Genomic DNA, 21,909 nt, shown 5'->3' with positions numbered 1-21,909 from the left:
TGGTCTGAAAGCAGAATATTATCCACATTATTGCTTTAGTGTCCAATAATTTGTATCATATTTTCCTGGTTTTAAAACTTGATGATGGAAGCGAATTGTATAACTTCAGTTATACTTTAACTTTGCTGTATCCATGATTCTCAGTGCAGTGTGGAATAGGATATTCCAATATAAACTTGTTTTTTTCTGTGTGGATTAAGAGCTGGTTAGTGCAAAATGTAACTTGTAGGGGGTCACCCTAAATTTCTGTGTATGTAGTAGGGTTACTGGTGCATTGCTATAAAACAGCATGTTCTTCAGTATTTGCATCCAGAATTTAGAAGAAAATAGGAAATAATTGCTCATAAAACTTATGAGTCATCTGAACACTGTGTGCCTTATTTCAGCTAAATTCATAAACTGAACTTTGGTTATGGACATGTTATTATGCATGTTGATGAAGCAACTGGAAAACAGTGGCTCTGAAATTTAAATAATAACAAAAAAATTTATAAATGGATCAAGTTCTGCCACCTGTTCCACTCCCATATTACATTTGTGCCTTTATGTGTATCCATTTGGGGACTTTTAAAATATGAAACGTGTTACAATATGCAACAGCCATAAAGTCTGGACTGTAAAACCCAGCAGAATTCAGCCATGAATCTAGAGCTGTGCTTATATTTAGTAGGACATAATTAGTAGAAACTACCAAAATCCTTTTTTTTTTTTTTTTGACAGAAAACCTATATCACTTCATTTTTTTATTCTGGGAAGAGGGTTGTGCTTCTGCTCTCTCTGCCTGATCCTGCTTCCTCTTTCATGGGGTTTCTGAAACATTTCAGCTGTCTGCCATGAATTCACTGGTGCATCACATGGAAACTTGGCTTCTTGGCACCTGGAAGGGACGTCTCTTTTCTTCTGTCCCATCTCTGGGGAATTAAATCCACATTTTGTGTTCCTGCTTAGGTTTACAGCCAAATTTTTTACTTCAGCTTCCTTCCTCCCCCTGCCCCTCTCTCTTTTCCTTAATTAAAATGTGCTAAGGTCGAATGCATATAGCTGCAACTGAAAAAGGACGAAAATAGCACAGATGAAACAGCTACACTATTGAGACCTGGACCTTTATTTAGCATTACATTTGCTGGCATGTCACTGTAACAGGGTTCAAAAGCTGACAGGATTACTTTTTTCAACAGATTAATTGTTAATCTCTAGTTTTAAAGAGAAAAAAATTTTGTTTCCAGTCAAACGTGATTTTTACAGCTTCAACTGTTCCTCCCATGTGAGTTAATGACAAAGTCGTATTCATTCAGTGTAAACAGGAATAGATTCACCACGTCTGTATGTGTTCAGTTTCTCTGCTTATGAGTACATACATGAGGCTATGAGTACATCCAAACTGAGATGCCAACTGCTGCAACCAGTATCTCTATGACACTGGCTAGAACTGCTTATTTTCAGCACCTTTGAAAATCACGTAATTTATGGAGTACCCAAGGATGAGCACTGGTTTTGGGAGTTAGGTAACTCAGATTTTTAGATAATGGACTTCAGGTATGTGTCTACAAAAAGATTAAAAAAATAAATCACAACACTTTTTGTTTCAAATAGTTTCTGGAAGCCTCATAGAATTCTGTGCTAATTTTTCCCTGAGTAGGGAACAAATTAATTTAAAAAATGCTCAGAATAGGAGCATTGAGCTCAGAATAGGGACAAGGAAATCAAAACACTAGTGTTGGGTAAGACAGCTTTTCTGATAAATCACAAATGATTCTTCTCACAGAGGAATATTGTGTAACATACCTAAACAAAGAAGTTCTTGTAATTGAAGTTAACAAACTTTTTAAAAAGGAGAGAGTGAGCCAATGGCAAGATGTGCACTAAGCTGTTTTAGAGAAAAGATGGCAATAGATGTTAACAGAGCCTGGACTCCAGTTTTGCACTGATTTCTCTCTTGGTAAAACTGTTATGAAGTGCCTTAAAAATAGTGATACTGCAGTTATCTCTGGTTTCATGAAAATCCGTTGTTGTTCTTCTCCACTCTTCTGAATGCTTTTGTTACTTTCTTTTTGAACTTCAAAACTTCTCTAGGCTTTCCCTTATTTAACATCCTTTACCACAATGCCGCTTTGTAATTTACCCGCCCTTTTGTTAATCAGTCCTTCACAGCTTCTTCAGCTGAGCTGACATGGTGATCTGCACCATTTCCTTGAAATGGTCTCTCACAGCATTTTAATAACATCCCCAAATAATTTCATAGTGCTCCTGCCCTTTCAGTTCGTGTCACTGCTGTCTGAGTCCTGGGTACAATCAAGTGGCTACAGCCAGTTAGACAGCCACAGCTGTGTGCAGTGGGGATAGAGACTTAACCAGGGCACTTAAATGTGAGGTCTTTTCTTGGCTCAGGTTTATGAAGGAGAAGGAGACTGTGACTGGCAAATTTGCCAAGCGTATGAAAAGCAAAAGTAGTCTTGAACTACCAAAAGAATTAAAAAGCAGAGATGTTGCAATATTTGCCTGCATAAAGAGAGGAGTATGAAGTACATGTGTAAAAGAGGTATTGATTTTTGAATACATTATTTCAGAATCCTACATTCCCTTTTCCTATCCATACTGGAAAAAAGCCTGGAAGAGGCTGAGAAGAGATCTAATCTGACACCTCCACTCTCACGAAAGGCTGAAACTCAGTTTTATTTCCCCAAGAGAAATCTAAGAAGTGAATTGGTTTTTATTTACTCCATATATATATATATACAAGTAGATTAGCTAAAACTGCTTCCCAGCAAGCAGAAATATCTGTTGAGATCGGTGGTGTGATACCGACAAGCATGTACCAGAAGCAAGATGTGAGTTGGCAGCACTGGAAGTATTGTTGGAACATTTTAGGTAGGAGTATAATAGGTTCACTGTCACTTGATTGAATGTCTTTCTTAAAAACTTCCACGTACCTCAGACAGCCCATGGCTTCTGTACGTAGGAATTCCTGTGTGACTACTTACAGGCTGCCTATAGAGGTGGGATGGCTCTCCTGGCCTTACACCAGCTGTATGTTCTATTTTGCCTATTCTGTTCTTCTTCCTCATTTTACTTATTGCACCATACTGAGACTGGCAGCAGTCAGATTTCCATCTCCTGTATTTGCACAGCTTCCACTGCTGGGATGCTGGGTGAGCAGAAATAGTGAACAACACTGGGAGTTAACACCAGCTCAGAGAACTCACATGAGGATGCAACTACTGAATGTCCATTTATTTATTGCTTTCCTTTTTTTTTTTTTAATTTCTCTTTTCCATAGTGAAATACATGAGAGAAGCAACCCCCTACGTGAAGAAAGGCTCCCCTGTGTCGGAGATCGGGTGGGAGACGCCTCCCCCCGAGTCCCCCCGCTTGGGCTGTGCCTCTGCTGACCCAATGTCGCAGCTTTCACTCTCCATCCACAGAGACAAGAAGACAATACCACTCAAGATGTGCTACGTGACACGCAACATGACAGTGTCAGACCCTGAAAACAGGTGAGCTGGGGATTTACCTGGGGTTGGGATTTTGCATTCGTGTTGAATCGTTGTTGACCTTTTCAGCGCTGGGATTGGTGAGCAGGAGCTGGGCTCTGGCCACACGTAGCAACCCAGCGAGGGAAGCAAGCACTGATTTGGGAAGGGTGGGTAATTGTGTCTGAGACATGTGATGCTGGGTTCAGCTTTTGGGTGTGCTAAAGAAACTCTTCGATGTGGTAATCCAGCATTTTTATTAGAAATAGAATTGCAGGAGTTTGTTTTCATCCTGATTTAAGTGTCTGCTTTTGAAGGAAAAGACACTGTACACACTAATTGGTTACATCCTCCAGGCTGGCTAGATCTGATTCCACCAAATTGCATTTTCTTTCCTTTTTCTAATGAATATTATTTTAAAAATGGTCTGTTTTGTCCATTCCATTCTGGACATTAAAGTCAGGAAGAAGAGAAAAGTTCCACTTACAAAGCATTTATGGGGAATTTTTGGCTTTTTTTTTTTTATGATGTTAAAAATAGGATGAGCTTTTACCAGCCCTTATTTATAACATATGTGGAACAGCTGCACAACACCAGCACACTCCCTGATCCTTGCTCTAACAACTGCTAATAAAAAAGGGACCAGTCAAGTCAGGGATGCAGACTGATTCTCCATCCAAATAATGGCCTTTTTGTTTCTCTGCAGTGTGCTGCCTTGCCCAGAAACTGGGTGTAATGTCTTTGATTCTCAGTACTTACATATAGGCGTAAACAAAAGTTACATTTTCATTTGCAGAGAAGGTTAAGGAGAGGAGCGGAGAACAGAAAGGGGTCTGGGGAGAATGGGTTCCTTTGTAATCTCTTGCACTGCAATTCAGAAACTTTATTAGTATCTGTGTAATTTTCCGTCTTTTTCGTATTTGTCTGACCTTTTAATTTTCACCCTCCATGCTTTATTGTTTAGTATTGATTTATTCTCCTTCTGGTCCTCATCTCACCACGTGGTTTACCACCATAGTCGGTGATAACTGACAACTACAGAACTGCAATTGTAAAACAGAAATAGCCCTGGCAGTCTTTCTCAGTTTAAATCAAGATGTTTACTGATATTGGCCACCTTTTTTCACCTATATCTGTATAGTTTAAGATGTTGAGGTTTGACAGCTGTATCACTTACTTGTCTGAGAGTTTGTTGTTCTCTCTGCTATGGAGTGTATTTTAAAAATACCCGTACAGGTCACATTGTTTGAATTGATACAGTGTAATGATACTTTACATGTGTTGGCTTCATTTTGTCATAATTTTTCCCCTTTTCTTTGGACCATATTGTAGTTTTCAGCTTCTGTCACTCTCCTGATCCTCGGTTTGGTTTGGGGACCAGGAGGGCTGACTCAGAGGGACACACACTTATTGTTCATGCTACTTCTGCAATGGAGCTAACTTTTTTGAAGCATGCTACAAATGTGTGTGTTCTTAGGTGTTACTAGGAAGTAATGTGTGGGAGAGTCATTTTGCTTGTTATCATGGTTTTCATTTTGTGTTGCTGTAATTTCCTGTGGAAAGATAGACTTCTGATTGTTACTATGGTCCAGCACAGTGTGGTCTAAGCTGGATTTTTCCATCAAAGCCCACATTACCTCACCACTGTGGTAGCTGTAGTGTAGTAGCAGCACCTCATCAATTACTATCTTTACCAGTTTCAGGGTTTTTTAACAATTCTGAGTACTGGAACTCGTATTTCCCAGGAGAAATGCTACTACAATGCAGCAATCCCTTCCCACTGGAATGCATCCCAAGACAGTAATCTGATTCCATAAAAATAATTTTATCTTCATTCACAGCGGAGCCCAAACCATGTTCTTACGTGCTTACAACGCTTCTGTTTCATAACCCAGTGACCTGACACACATAGATTTTATAACTGATGGTGTCACTTTGCTGGATGACTTTAGGAGAGCACTGCTGGCAGACTGCGAAAACATATGCTGGCCATAGAAGGGCTCCTTTGGATTATAGCTGAGCTAATTTTCATCCAAGAACAAACATGGGCATGAAATGCCTGAGTTTTCCAATGCAGCTATTTCTTCAGTGCAGGCTGAGGATAATGTCATAGCAGCATTGTGGAACCAGCCTGGACTGGTTGGATGTTCAGCATGAGAAGATACATATATTAAAAGACCTAAAAGGAAATATTTGCTTGTTGGCAGAGAATTATCTCCAATTCTTAGAAAGCTGCAGTGAAATGTGAGTTTAATGGGCATGGAGGAGAATTGTTTTTGCCATTAGAGCTGGTAGCACTGCATAGAATTTCTTCTTCTCCTGGAAGACTCACGCTGGTTAAGAGATTCTTAGGTCTGTGCCTAATCTCAGCTGGTTTGGTCAACTTGTTATGTTGGAGTAGGAGTGAAGTTTGGTGCTTTTAGAGCCAGAGGTTCTCAGATGTCTCCGTCTGCTACGCTACCTGTGGGTTCACTCTGGAGGAGGTAGGGAATTGTCCTTCTGTGTCACCTGATTAAAAAAACGGTAAGATAACAAGGAGAAGATCCTTAATACAAATTAATGCCATACTTAATGTGTAGGAATTTTTTTTAATAATATAGACATGGCATCAGGAGAAAAGATTCAGAGCTGCTTAGTGCCATCTGTGTCATTCTCCTCTAGATGCAGGGCCCATTGTTATATTTTAGGCTAGAAAAAAATGCTTAAAATAATTGCTAAAATCAGTTGTTTACCTGTGTTTTCACTAATAAATGACTTCTTTGGCGGCAGCAATAAAGGTTAATGTCAGGCCTCACAGAGGAGCATCCCCTCCCAATGAAGGGACATGTGGGAATGGTCATAGGTAGTAATACCAATAAGCAGTAAATCTTACTGCAGTGTAGAAAGCTTTTCATCAATTTCTGGTGATGATATTAAGGAATAGGAGAAAAAAAAATAGGTCTCTGAGGTGAAATTTTTTCTATTGGTGCTTTTAAAGTCTTGGGACATAATACAGTACATGGCACGGGAGACATGACATTCCCTGAAGGAATGAGACCATACTTTGTGGACTGAAAAGATTTTCTTGTCTGCTTTTGAAGTCACCCTAAAATCCTGCTTACACTTCTTTCAGCTAAACCCAGGATGTGTGGGCCTGATCTTGTCAGCACTTAATGTGCACACATCATGTTTTTCCAGTGTCAGGAGTCCAGAGCAGTGTGATCCTTACAGGCAACTTTGCCAGGGTCCAGTCTTAATGACTGAGTTATTCATTGGCTGGATTTGGCCCTCCAATGGGAAAGGTTTGCTTTGGTCTGGAAGCAAGTTAAAATGGGCCAAGACAGATTCCCAGCAGTGTGGTGCCAGCTGTCAGCTGCACACAGTAGCAGTACCATAGCAAGTACGGCTACAGCTCATAAACTTCTCACCAAGGACACATGGAGAAACAGATACGGAACTTTCCTTATCTGGTGTGCATTTCAGGGTTGAACTGAGAATTACAATCAGAAGGTAAAATTGAGCAGGTGTGTTCTATAGGTGTGTTGAGTTTGCATGGCCAGGTTCTGGTAGCGGGGCAGCTACAGGGTTGGTTTCTGTGAGAAGCTGCTGGAAGCTTCCCCCATGTCTGACAGAGCCAATGACAGACAACTCCAGGATGGACCCATCCCTGGCCAAAGCCAAGCCAGTCAGGAATGATAGTAACACCTCTGTGATAACATGTTTAAGAAGGGGGAAAAAAGTTACTGCACAGAAATAATTGCAGTCAGAGAGGAACAGAGTGAGAATCTGTGAGAAAAACAACTCTGCAGCCACTAAGGTCAGTGAAGAAGGAAGGGCAGGAGGTGTTCCAAGTGCCAGAGCTGAGATTCCCCTGCAGCCTGTTGTGAAGACCATGATGAGGCAGGAGTGCCCCTGCAGCCCATAGAGGTCCATGGGGGTGCAGAGATCCACTTGCAGCCCGTGGAGGAACCAACGCCAGAGTAGGTGGATGCCTTAGAGAGGTCTGTGAACCCATGGAAACCCATGAGGGAGCAGGCTCCTGGCAGGGACCTGTGGATCCATGGAGAGAGAAGCCCACTCTGGAGCAGGTTTTCTGGTAGGACTTGCGACCCTGTAGGGGACCCACATTGGAGCAGCCTGTGCCTGAAGGACTGCATTCCATGGCAGACTGATCAGCAATTGATGAAGAACTGTTGCCCATGGGATGGACTCACACTGGAGAAGTTCATGGAGAACTGTCTCCCATGGGAGGGGAGCAGGGGAAACAACATGTGGTGACCTGACCATAACCCCCACTCCCTATCTCCCTGCACTGCTGAGGGAAAGGAGGTAGAGCTCAGGAAGAAGGGACTGGTGGCGGGAAGATGGTTTTAAGATTTATTTTACTTTTCATTATCCTGCTCTGATTTTGTTAGTAATAAATTTGATTAATATCTCCAAGTTCAAGTCTCTTTTGTCCTTGACAGTATTCAATGAGTGATCACTCCTGGTCCTTATCTCAACCCATGAACCCTTTGTTATATTTTCTCTCCTCTGTCCACGGGTGGAGGGGAGTGATAGAGCAGCTTTGGTGGGTGCCTGATATTCAGCCAGGGACAACTGACTACAAGGTGCCTGAGGAACTGCCTAGTATCCATTCATTCTGGGCTCTGCACACAGAGCTGTGTCTGGGCATTACCTGAGCTTCCCAAGACAACGGGGAGGTGCAGGACAGGACAGACTGAGACCTATTTACTCCAAAGGCAGCAATAGAGTTAAGCAGCTTCATTATTTTATTTTTTGTTTTTGCATCAGGAAATACTGATTCACTGAAAGAAGTATTTGCAAGATTTATTGCAAAGCTGTCGCTCCCCAAAAATGATTCCTTTTGCACGCATTCTTTTATAAAAATATTTTTTACTTTATTCAGTAACATGTCAGTAATGCACAGTAACAGGGTCAGTGAGATTTAACATTTTGAAATGTAATTGGTGTATAAGCATGTAATTTATGCAAGCATGAAATAGCCCTGTGTGATTCTGAAATGGCATTTCAAAATCTTAAATAGAAAAAAATTCTGGTGAATTTGCATGTATTTACTTTTGTTACAATAAGATGTGAAAACAAAAGTTAAGCTTCTTTTTCAGGGCAAAAACTGAGTTTCAAACAGATTTAATATGACTTAGTAGAAACAAGTCCTTGCATCAAAAAGCTTAAGTCATGAATGCTCACAACAAATGTAAGAAGTTACCAGAAGATTGTAAAGATGCAATAAAAAGAAAACATCTTGAAGTAAAAGTCAAGGATCTAGTTCAGGACGCTAGTTCAGGACAGCAGTGTTCAAAAATTGACTTCCTGAATCTTTTTCTGGTGCATTTTTATCTGTGAGGCTCAGTATGTGTTTATAGAGGTGATGTCTGGAGTACTAGTAGAAACTCCATGCCTTTTCAGTAAAACTCTACAAAACATGACCACACATAGTTCAGGACCTGCCAACACTCCCAGTTTCACTACTGAGACAAAGTACAGCTAATTTTCTTTAAAAGGATTACAAGACTTGAAATGTTCAAACTGGACATTAGGAAGCATTTCTGAACTGAGACAGTGGCCAAACCTCGGAACAAGCTTCCTAGAGAGGTGGTTGATGCCCCAAGCCTGTCAGTGTTTAAGAGGCATTTAGACAGTGCTCTTAATAAGAGGCTTAAACTTTTGATGAGCCCTGAACTGATCAGGGTGATGGACTAGGTGATCACTGTAGGTTCCTTGCAACTGAACTATTCTGTTCTGTTCTGATTCTTTTCTATTCTATGAGGGGATGAAAGACCGAGGAGCTCCTGTATCTCTTCACGTTCCTACCTGTATAAGTTAAGGGCAACTGAGGGGGCAGGGAGGCAAGTGGAAAAGAATCTAGATGTCTAAATGAAAACATGGTCTCGCTTATGCCTCCACCCTGCCTGTTTCCTGCTTAGTAAACAGGACCGTACGTTGATGCTGCCAGGTATGAGCAGCCACTGGTGCACAAAGCAGATGCTGGATTCTCCTCAAAGAGCTGTGTGGTTTAGGTGTGCAGCTTTGCAGCCTGGGTTTTTCTTTGCTGTTGGGGAAATGGTTCCCCTGAGTCATGTGTGTATGGGGCTCGCAGAGGGCAGAGCACTGCCACAAAGTGACCATAGTACCAGAATGATTTACAGCTGCTCTTGGAGAGCATAGATCACATTTATCTTGTTTTCTGCCTCTTAAGAGGTAGTTTGATAACACTGGGCACAGTCAATGACACTGGCAGTAGCAAGCACAGATGGGGTTAGGTGTTGGGTAAAGGCTGAGACCTGGACCCAGGATTGAGGAGATGATGAACTGCTTCCATCACTGTGCTGGCACTGCTGAAGTATGCTGGAGCTGCGTCAGTCCTGGGTGGACATCAGCAGCTCTGTAGGGCTTCCTGGGGAGGTGAAAATTTCCTTTTCCTCGTGGGTCTTTTTTCTGTTACTGTGTGTTGTATATGGGCGACGGAAAGATAAAGGACTTAGGAATGCATGGGATAGAGCAAAGGTAAAGATATATAATGGGTGCATTACTAGTATTAAAAAATCCCCCTCCACACCTCCTCAAGGAATTGCTCCTTATGTTGTTATTGAGCTGCTCTCTGGCTGTAGACAAAACCTCTGTGAAGTGGAGAGACCGTACTTAATTCACAGTGTTGTTGTGAGCTACAAGCTTGAGATCCTTGGATGAAAGGCACTTAATTATCGTTATTGGTACAGACATGTTTTACTATTTGAATATCAATAAGTCCTTTGAAGAAGTTATTGAGCCTGCTAGAGTCAAAGTCCTGATTTATATCAGGAATTTTTGTTACTTTTTTTTTCCCCTGGTGGGCTGTGTTTGTTATCTATTTAGATTACTGTATCAGCAATCCAACAGTAAAATAAAGCAACTTGAAAGAGTGTAATTCAAATCCAGAAAAGAACAAAAATGACAATAACCAGGGTGAAACTCTGGTTGACTCGCCCCTCATCATTAAACCACCCTGTTGTTCTGTGCTGTCGCAGTGTGCACAGTCTGTTTGAGAAGGACACTGTGATACCTTATACATCCTTGCCCACAGAGGCTTGTGAATTTAAGGTCAAGATGAACATGGGTTTATAACCTTAGCTCCCAACTATTTTACTATATTGGATCCAAATCCACCTTTTGTGTGAAGTTGGATGTCTCTTGTGTTCTTGTTTATAGTACTGTAACAGCTAATCTGCTCACAAAATCCGCTCCTTATTGGAAGAGATGAACAAGTAGGTGGCACTTGAGATTTATCTACTGTTCTCTCTTTCAAGCTGAGAGACATTAGGCAATTTAGCTAAAAAGGCATTTGCCGTGTCCCCTTCAATACCCTGAGGGTAGGAGAAGGGAAGAAGTTGGGGTGTGAGGAACAAGAGTGGAGTTGTGGGATAGGCCATGGGGAAGGCCTTCTCTTCCTCCTTGATATGTTTCATGGCTGTGGGACCCTCCTTGGTAGCCAGGGTCAATGCATTTAGGGCTAGGTTTGTCAGATGTGAGACCTCTAAGATTTTATTTTTTCTCTTATAACAGAATTTTGAGGCAAATCATTAGCTGCTAGAATTAATAATTAATGGTTCGATAATTGGGTGTCTAACGGTCCTCTGTCATCTACATCAGCTGCTTTTTGGGCAGCTCTGTGATTGCTGGTGCATTTTGGAAGCTGCAGTCATCTAGCTTGTTAAGGGGGCAGTTTTCCAAACCTGTAGGAGCTGGAGCTCTGAAGCCTCTATAGGCAGAAATGGTGATCTTTTTTTTCCCGTTATTAGGAATAGTTGTTTTCCATCATTTGTGAACCTTCCCAGCAGTCAAACAGGTCATTGGTTTTACTCTGGGTCATACCTATTTTTATCTATTTTGTCTATTTTTTTGAAAGGCCACTGAGATCAGACACCTCTGTAGGATTATCTCTTCCATAGAGAGGAGTGGTTTTGCCTCTTCTGAGTTCAGATCACCAGCTTTTTTTTCCCTTCTTTTTGGAAGAAGGAAAAAAATCCACCAGACAATCTAAAGGCAATTTTCCACAGAACAGCCTCCAGGATATCCAGCATATACACAAATACATTAACAAACTAGGTTGAACTTTAGATGTTCCTTACTTTTTTTTTTTTTTTTACTTTGAGTGTAATCCTTGTTCTGTTAAATCATGTTAAAATAGCTTTCTAATGTCCTCAAGACTGCTGTACTCTCTGGGCAACGGTTTGAGAAGTGTATTGCTGGGGGAATGTGCCAGTATTTGGAGATACAGTGGAAACTGCTGAGTTTTCCTGAAGGATGTTTGGGATACCAGTGTAGAATTGGATAGTTACAGCATGTTGTGACTGATCTTCAATTTGTGCAGGTCCTGGTGAATCTGGAATTAATTTTGTCTCATTTTCTTGAAGGAGAAAAAAAAAAGTCCCATCTTTTCCCCTGACATAATGACAGGGGGCTTTCTCCCTTCCCCAAGAGCAGTGTGAGTGCTGCAGGGCAGGACAGAAGAGAACAAATAGTTCATCGCGTTTTTGTGTGTGTCTGTTTGTAAAGCTATGTAAGTGCTGACATCCACGTTGCTGCTAAATAATGCTGAAGAGCAGTTTTAAGACCCCTGAGATCTTCCAAACAAAGTAAGTTGAGATGCAAGAGTTTTAGTTTCCTGCCATACTCCCAGTCCCCAGAATCTTCGTATTATGACTTGGAGATAGTGACAACCTCAGACCCTTTGTCCTGCCCAGCTGTTGTCCTGTGCTCAGTGCTGGGCTTTCCCTTGCTTATCAGCGGGTCTGCAAATTGGATTTCAGTCTTACAGCTCTGATCTGGCCTGACCTGCCATTAATTAAGGAGCAGGAATTTCAGCTGGTGTATTTAAAGCTGCTCCCTCCTGCACATTGTGTAGTCACTGGTATGGCAGCAAATTACATCCTCAGCATGAGCCTTGGGTGGTGGGTTGCCACCATAGGTGCCCCAGCTCAGTGTTGGTAGATGCTGAGGGTGATCTTTAGTGCTTAGGTTGCGGATACATTGCCATTTTAGTACCCTGCATTCTCTTCTAGCTTTCTTGCACATCCGTTTCTGCTGATGGAAATTCCTGTTTTACTGTAGTAGGAGTTGTGGTGAAGTTGTTACTTCTTCTCATCACTTATGTACAGCTTTTCCATCAATCCCTGAGTCTGTTCGATGGGAAGATGAGTTTGTTACTTCTTCTCATCACTTATGTACAGCTTTTCCATCAATCCCTGAGTCTGTTCGATGGGAAGATGAGTTCACTGCCAGTAGAGAAAGTCCCCAAGGAAGCTGCCAGTATCTTCAGGTGGTGCTTCTTCCCACAACACTCAGAGGCCAGTAACTGATCCCGAGTGAATTTGTGGCTTTGTTGTCTTGGTTGTCTGGCTTCTGTTTTGCTTCACTTGGTAACTAAGCAGTGATTCCTGGGATTCTTGATCATGGAAGCCAAAAAGTAGGTATTTAAAATAATGAGACATTGAGACGTCCTTCTAGATAAGGTGGATGGGCTCTTTCTCTCTTCCAGCAGGACTTTCTCCTGTGACAATTCATCCACAAGTCAGAGCTGATCTATCAGCAGCCCTACTCATTTTTCCTGTTTTCATATCAGTTTTCACCCAGGCTTGTGGATCTGTCCTGTTCTTTCCCCTGGGTCCTACTAACAGCACTGCCTAACAGGAACAGTGGCGTTCCTTGTCAGAAGACATCTAGTTCTTCTCCAAGACCACGATCTCTTATTTATTCAGCAGCATGAGACCCTCCACCCTCATCTCAATTTGAAGGGGTCATTTGCCACTATTACCAGCTGCTGTCAGGTGCTCTTTGCTTAGCCCAGATGCAGTTCCAGCTGCAGAAGGTTTACTTTGCTGCAGAAGATGCTTTGAGATTGACTTTGCTTCAGATAAAACAGCTACTTCAGGAAGCTGTGGTCAGTGTGTTGACCACACCATCTTCTGGCCTTAAATTTTCAGACAGAATCTTCTAAAGGTTAAATCAAATTCCTGCCATGCCTATGAAACAATGCTGTTGGTGGGGGTTTTTTCTCCTCAAATAACTGACCCCAACTGCTCCTTGAAACAGCACTTTTGCCATTGTTTGGTGCTGAATCCACTGTGAAGAAGACTGGACTGTGTATTCCCAGGTTACCAATTCTCAGCACTATTACAATCAGACCATAAAAGAAAAATTCAAGAAAGTAAAAGATAAGAGGTCTTTTAGGCAATGTGGGCTAAGAGTCCTACTCCTTAACATATGTATACATTTAATTCCTTTAATATACTATTCAATTCCTTTTGTACTTGTTTTGGGTGGAGAAGGCAGCGTGTGATGTGCTCTGCCGGTCGGTCGGCATCAGCACACCGTGGTGTGAGCAAGTCCATTACAGAAACAAAGCCTTTCTTTACTTGCATGTGGCACAAGTCTGCTGATATGCCTTTTAATAAAGCCCAACTGGTGGCAAATAGAAATGAAATCAACTGTGACAGCTCAGTACTGATATATACACCCTCTAGTTGGACATCCCTCTAGTCCAGCTCTCAAGGAACAAGTATCTACATACTTTTAGCACTGTAAGTTGAAAGTCATCAAGTAACTATTAATACAGCAAATGCCCCTGTGACAGCGAGGGGACCCAGGAACTTTCACATAGAAAAATTCCACTTGATCACCAAATAAGGGTCGCTTAGTAAAATTGTTTTCACCTCCATTTAGGTTAATCATAGGAAGATGCTTCTTCAGAGTATGCTGGGAAATTCATTGTGAGCCTAACAACCTCTCTGGAATATTTTCCTTGCAGACTAAACCCAAAGTATTCATTTCTTAATTTTAATATATTTTGTTCCTGGTTCATCTCCTGATACTGCATGTGGAATTCTAAAGAACCTTAACAGTTTTTTAAAATTTATTTAATAACAAAACTTACAACTATTTAAATATAAATCAGATTGTGTTCCTCTAAGTCTGCCTTTTTCCTGGAAAGGCTCCTACTGTTGTACACTCAAAAATAAAATTCCTTACCGTGGTTTCATGTGCAGACAATGATGCAGGAGATGGAGTGAGCAGTTTGGCCTTTGATTCATTTTTAAGTTTACAGAGTCACTGACAGACTGTTTTATTCCTGGCTATGCCAGTGCAAAATCAAAGTAGCGTGATGGACTCGAATAACTCTGGCTCCAGCTTATCATTAACTTCAAGGGATTTACTCCACACTTTAATCAGTCACTCAATGCATAATCTGACCCGGGAACAGGCATGAAGTGTAACTCAGTGCCTGATTTGGTGCTGAGCCAGTGCTGGTGGGAGAAATGCTTTCAAGAGTTTTGATAAAAGTTATTTCTTAAATAATGAACACTCCTACAGAAAGAGGCCTTATCAAATGGGGAATGAGTATGGCCTATCAAACGTTTGCTTTCAGCTTTTTCTGATCCTCTTTAAAGTAAAAAGTCTGGATGATGAAGCGAGGGATGGAGTTTTCCTGTTACGTGCCAGGTTAGAGCATTTGGAGGCACTGGGTTTTGTGTCACCTCCGTATTTTGCAGGTGGAGAAGGGGATGCTGGAAACACTCCTTGGCTCAGTGAGACTCTTTGAGAAGGAGAGAGAAAATTACTCTTTTATTATAAGGTTTGCCAAATGATCTCTGAGAAAATGTGATATCATTCATATGCATTGCCAAGCTGGAGAGATGCCGCGCATCTTGGCAGTCATCTAGAGCTAACATATAATTCCTTTGGGTTGGTATGGGCTTTATCAGAAACAGCTCCATATGCAGTATTTACATAACTGTGGTGGAGTGTGAGAATAAACACAGCTGTGGCATTGCCCTAAATATTTCAATTCAGTGGGGAATTAAGGGAACTTTATCACTGAACTGCAGATAAACAGAAGTCAGTAAGCGGTGGTCAGTTTAGCCAGGGAACAAATCAAAACTACAATGGCTGGACTGCTGGAAATGTTTAAGTGCTTTAGTCTTGCAGTTTACTCAGGTCACTGGTATTTTTTTGCTTTTCAAAAAGTATGGAAATGCCATCAGTCAGCTGTTATACAGAAAGCATCATCCAAATGGTCTGGTGAATCAAAGCAGCGTAGGCTGAAAGGCAGAAAAGGGAAGAGTTTATAGGGACACAGCACTTTCAGCATCTGATTGCTGTCAGAGCCCATGGGTTTCTGGGAAGATTTTAAGTTTCTTTTAGTATCTCCATCCCAGTTGACTGTGGAGACAGGAGTCCTGGGTCTTCAGTGGAAATCTGCAAGCTCGGTTTCCAAAAGTTTTCTAGTGATCAGGCAGTTGAGGATTTAGACTGTCATCCTTAAGGTGTGTGTAAATAAAAGGTGCCCTACCTAGCAGCTTGCACAGGAGTGATGCTTGCAGATGTATTTCTGGGACTGGGCAAGTGCCATGAATAAAAGATGCAGTTTCAGAGCTGTCAAAGCAGCATTTATTCGTGTTTTGAACTAACTTTTGAGAAGTGTAACATGTATAGTCCAGTCATCCTGTTACTCAGCTCAGGGAACAAGGTGGACTTTCTGCAGTTGTTAGTGTATCACCAGCAAACTTTGATGACTGACAAGCATTCCCCAAAACAGCTCCATTTTAAGAGTTTTTTTTCGAGCATGGCTCAGTAGGTGTGTATGCATATGTATACTAGAATATATACTTTGATATCACATTTGAACATGTAGATATTAGAATATGCATGGTTTAGAACCCTGAAACAGAATTGTTAACAGCTGTCTAAATGTTCATTGTTGCAAGTATTGTACAAATACTTAAATAGTCACCATCAAGGGAAATACACTTCGATGAAGGCCCAAGTAGCAAAATAGTTGTTTGTATGTTAATCCACTTGCTTTAAGGAATAATTTACAAATTGGAGGTAAGCAGTTGCCATTTGAAAGCTCTTTCAGATCTAGATAATTTATTTTTAAACCAAATCCTGCTACAGTTCTAACTTATAAAGAAATCACACAAGTTTGCTGCTGCTCCTTTGCAACTGAAAGAGCAGCACATTCTTCTGACTCTTTATAGTCTGTGTTCAGCACTTTGTTTACTGCTTGATGTGCAGTGACTTTGTAGGTGGCAGTTCCCATATAGAAACCACAGGCTTTGTAAAGAGCATTGTTTTGCACCATCCATATGGTGCATTAACATCTTTCAAAACCAGCACAATGCTGGTTCAACGAATGTCCCGGTAATGTTCAAATAATTTTTGTTTCTAAAAGAAATATTAAAATGGGAGACAGAGTGCTGAAAATCCTCATTGCTGCTCCTGGCCTTGTCTGGGTTCTTCACTTTTCTGCTTTTTTTGGTGGTGAAATGGGGATGCTGTCACTGACCTCATTTGTAAAATGCTGTAAGATCTCCTGCCAAAAAGTGCTCTGTAGATAATAAGCAACATTTCACTGATTACCACAATGTACTTTGAAAATCCAAGCCTGCATAAGTTTGTTTTCATTGATGGCTGCCTACAAGAACAACCTGAAACTCCAGTTCGGATGGCAAAGAGAGCAGTGTTTCTGATAGGAAGACAGACCAAGTTGTGATAGCTGTGCATGACCGTAATAATCAGTGAACACAAGCGGCTAAATCATAACCATCAGGGAGATTACTTTTTCTCCCAGTTAGAAAAAGTGAGAGTGTGATTGGGAGCATGCCTATCTATAAACATAGTTTTCTTATTCACCAGACTGGCATCATCTGACAGGGAATTTTACTTTTGGTACCTGAAGTTGAATGTTTGGTGCATCCTGGAGCAGCTAAATAAGAACCTTTATTTTCAGACAGTGCTGAGCTGCAGCAGCTTTACTGAGGAAACATGCATTACTGTGCTGGCTTAGTGCTTTCTGAAAAATCAGCCCGCTTTTTAAGCTATCCAGTGATTTAGGACCCTGAACAGTTCAGCTGCTGAGTTTGGAAAATCATGACCTTTTCTATCTTTAGAACAGTGTCTACATGGAGACCTCCCCTTCCCAAAATGGACAAACATGAAACCAGTGATCCTTGCTCTCTGAGCCCCAGAGAGCTATGCAGATAGTCACCCTCTGTTCTGCATTCTGCTCTGGTTTAACCAATTAATTAAAACCTTTTAATTGTTAGTTAAGCTCCAAATTGCAGGATTTTGTAATTGCATAACAAATATTTGCATTACAGTACTGGTTTGAACCTCAACCTGAATAAATTCCACTGAACTAATTAATTTTCTGCTGCAGAAAGGAGTCATTGTGTGTCCCAGAGATTGGGCAGCCATACTCAGGACAGAAGTATGTGCTTAGGCTCAGATCCCAGGTCGAATCTGTGAGGGTAACATTCAGGGGCAGTCACTGTACCTTTATAATGAAAATGCACAAATGTGATACAGAGTTGAGTGATGGGCAATGACCAGAGCTTGGTTTTATAATTGCCACATAAAGATAAACAAGACTATTACTTTGTGGGTTATTTAACAAATGTTCAAGTAAAAATGGCCCACAAAGCTGTAAAGAGCACACAAAGCCCTACTAATAACTAATAACTTCACTGAGAACAAAACTGAAATAGCTGCAGCTGCCTGTCAAAGCATTTTTGTTGTTGTCGTTAGCAAAGGTGTTGGGACATGTCCCATAACCACAACGAACAGGATTCATTTTCCTGAAAACTGTGTTTGTTTGTGCATTTCAAGCCACGGTGGTGGGGTGGAAACCCACAGGATGGTCTAGTAGGCATAGTTTTTTTGAAAAAAACTCATCTCTTTCCACGGGAGTTTGAAAATCTGCAAAAAATGCCTGCCAGCAGCAGTCATATGGTTGTGGTTAGCACTTTCTTGCAGCCACTGTTAGCAGGATCTAAATGGAGCACTGAGGATGCTGGTAACTCCTGGAGAAGGCCAGTTGCAGGAGCCTCTGGCTAATGCACAGTGGTGTCACTGAAACTACAGTGCAATCCTAAGAGAATGTCTGTGCTTGGGAGGAGGAATGGTTTTCATTTATCTCTGTAGGTGTAAAGTAAACAAAATGAAAAAGTCTAATTGTGCCATGATGGCCAGCTAAAGAAGGTAGCCACTTATCCCTGGCTTCTCCCCAGTCATCTTCCATGCATTTCTGGGTGGCTGTCATGTGAGTGAATGTTGCTCTTACCTACATATTTGAAACTCCTATTGACATGCTGTGTATGGGGTTGCATCAGCATTGGCAAATCCCCTTCTCAAGGATTTTATCATAATACCACTACAGACCTGGCTTCCATTAAGATGATACACCTGAAGGTGTATTCAGGTGTTGTAAAGGTAAGTTTTTAGTCTAGGTCTCAATATTAGTATCGTTCTTTTTAGCTCATTGATATCACTAAGCGAGGTAATAAATTTAGCTGCCTAACGCTGTATGAACGAATATAATGGTTTTCCCCCCATTTTTCTAGAATTATTGAAGTTCATTCACCTGATGCCAAGCACACCGTGGTGCTCAGGAGTAAGGATTCAGCGACAGCCCAGGCCTGGTTCAATGCCATCCACTCCAGTGTCAATGAGCTCATCCCCAGGGTGATTGCAGAGGTCAGAGACCAACTGGGTAAAACAGGGATTGCTGGAAGTCGAGAGATTAGGCATCTAGGCTGGCTTGCAGAAAAGGTAATGAAAATATTCTTATTTTCTTTTCTAAGCTCTCTGTCTCTTGCACTCTGTTCCTGAATTCAGACGTGTCTGGAAGTGGAGAGACTAAATGAGATTCTTGGGTTTGATTTAGCATTCCTTAAAGACCTTTCTTTTCTTAACATGCCAGTTTTTGTGCTTTAAAAAAACCCAAACAAATAGAAAACTAGGAGGTCCCCATAGTCTTTGCTTCTGTATGCCAATTAGCAGTGACTTTCCCAGGAGAGCAGAAAGTGTCATGTCAAGTTCAAGTATGGGACATGAATCACAAAAACTGACCAACCCCAAGCTCACCTGCTGTTATGAGTCCCATGATGTATGAGTTGTCACCTTCCTGCTCCCAGCTTGGGAAGTACCCACTTACTTGGTCCATGGTCTACCTCTCTGCTGTGCCTGGCTGCAGGAGCTGGGCATGGTCTGAAGCAGGCGGTGGTGTCCCCATTAAGCCTAGGAGCTTGTTCTTTAATTGCAATCCTGCGTTTGAGCTGAGCGTTGTAGAAGGCTGAGCTTGCAATGGCAACTTTCACCCATCTTGCAAAGTCTGAGTATCAAAATGTTTTACGCCACAGGGGAAACCTGGCATTCAGTTCAAAAGTAGTTTGGGATCTGTTGGGCTGTGGAATGACCACCCACTGAATGCATCAGTATGAAATGATCTGGTTTTAAATCAGTAGTCTCAGAATTTGTTTTAGGCACTGTACCAACTGATAAGTGTGGATTTACTTCAGTAACAGTGTTAGAATTGTGCCTAGAAATAATTCCCATCCAGCTACTGCCTGGGCAGCTGTTCAGAACATCTGTGCCTCTCCAACTGGAGTGTGTGGAAAAATGGCCACTATGTACACACTGCCCTTTCAACCCATGCATCCAGGACAGATGTGGAAAACTGACTGTAATTGCCCTGAAAAAAATTATTTTATGTTTTAACTTCGTTTTGGATTTTGTAGATGAAAATATGGGAGCCACAGACTCCCATACCATATTTCTATCTAGTGTCCTTTAAGAAGGCACACCATTAATTGTTAGCAAAACACGGGTCAGTCCACGCCACTTGCAGTGACACAAAGATTACAAAACTTTTCAGGCACATTTTGTATGTTTTCCTGTCCTTCCCTCCAGGCTTGCAGAGTAGGGATAACAACACAACTCTGTGGCTTTGTGCTATAAAAAATGTAAAAGCTTGGGGAAATAATTTGGTGTTAAAGCATCAAAGAATTGGTAAGTAAATTTTAACAGTATTAAACTGTACAGCCGTGGAATCTTTAATCTTGTTTTCCCTTTTGTATTTCTATAAACTTATGAAAAGCTGAATATAAGAGGCTTTTCCTGTTGCAAAAGCCTCTCCTCTGAAAGGGTAACTGCTTTGTAGCAGGTCATGTAGATCTTGTAAATATAATTTTCACATATCATCTTAAATGGACACATGTCATGCTTCTGGTTTATGAATTTCCTCTTCTTACTGTTAATACACAATATCCCATTCACATGCTTTTTTCTGCTTTTTTTTTTTTTTTATTTTGTGGACTGAAATCTTATTTCATGTTACTCATTATAGACCATTTCAAGGTCTTGATGAAATTTAATGGTGAAACTTGGTTTGCCTTTATTAGGGTCATGCTGTGGCTCTGTGTATGTTCCAGTGCATTTACAGTGACTGTCACCAAAAATTAGCCTTGAGAGATTTGCAGTGACATTGTTACTAAAAATCCAACATGTTTTCTCACTAAAAACCCTGAAGAGCTGTGCAGTAGTAGTGGAGTGAGGTCAAAAGTTCCCACCCTTCTCTCATGTTGGACACCTGTTGAAAAGTAGAGAAAATTCCTACATATGGTAAAAAGCAATGTGAAATTCCTTTTCTCTTGTTAGTGCTACAACTGGACTGTGGGCTGGAAAGCCTGCATGAAAGAGCGATAACCTGCAGGGTGGGAGAAGAAGGTGCATATCCTGTATATGTGAAAACTCTTTATATACTGTTTCAGAGGAGGTGTTCAAGGCAGCTAGATGATGTGCTGACTGCAGATGCTCCTTGTGTGAAACCTGGGTTTGTCAGCAGAGAGGGATTAAATTCTGCAGTGATTTGTGGGAGCACACTGTGAATACCAGTGCGGTTGGTTGACCCTGGTGGGACACCAGGTGCCCACCAAAGCCGCTCTGCCATTCCCCCTCTTCAGCTGAATAGGAGAGAGAAAATAAAAGGAAGGCTCATGAGTTGAAATAAGGTCAGGGAGAAATCACTCACTGCTTGCCATCATGGTCAAACCAGACTTGACTTGGGGAGAAATTAATTGAATTTATTACCAAACAAGCCAGAAAAGGCTAATGAGAAAATAAAAACAAAACTTAAAAAACACCTTCCCCCTGCCCAGCCCTTCTTCCCAGACGTGCAGTTTTCTCTACCTTTCTCCCCTCCCTGTGGCACTGGGGGATGGGAATGGGGGTTGTGGTCATTTCATTACACATTGTCTATTCTGCTCCTTCCTCCTCAGGGGCAGGACTCCTCACACTCCTCCCCTGCTCCAGCATGGGGTCACAAAATCACAGAATATGCTGAGTTGGAAGGAATCCACAAGAATCACAGAGTCCAGCTCTTGGCCCTGCACAGGACCATCCCTGAGAGTCACACCATGTGCCTGAAAGTATCATCCAGGCACTTCTAGAACTCTTTCAGGCTTGGTGCTGTGACCACTTCCCTGGGGAGCCTGTTCCAGTGCCCAACCACCCTCTGGGTAAAGAACCTTTTTCTAATATCCATCCTAAACTTACCTTGACACAACTTCAGGCCATTCCCTCAGGTCCTGTCACTGGTCACCACAGAGAAGAGATCAGTGCC

The 21,909-nt window shown here is 41.6% G+C and overlaps 1 protein-coding gene across 1 annotated transcript in view; it reads left to right on the top strand.

Annotated features, from left to right (window-relative positions):
* The window catches only part of SNTB1 (syntrophin beta 1), a 112,451-nt gene that overhangs the window by 52,175 nt on the left and 38,367 nt on the right, over positions 1-21,909 (top strand). The window contains exons 2-3 of the mRNA XM_027726947.2: positions 3,278-3,494; positions 18,851-19,058. Coding sequence (XP_027582748.1) covers positions 3,278-3,494; positions 18,851-19,058 — 425 coding nt within the window. The remainder of the gene's footprint in view (positions 1-3,277; positions 3,495-18,850; positions 19,059-21,909) is intronic.

Source organism: Pipra filicauda, unplaced genomic scaffold (genome assembly GCF_003945595.2).
Source record: "Pipra filicauda isolate LSUMZ 115617 unplaced genomic scaffold, ASM394559v2 scaffold25_size4600443_pilon, whole genome shotgun sequence".
NCBI lineage: Eukaryota > Metazoa > Chordata > Aves > Passeriformes > Pipridae > Pipra > Pipra filicauda.
This window is presented reverse-complemented; position numbering and strand designations above follow the sequence as displayed.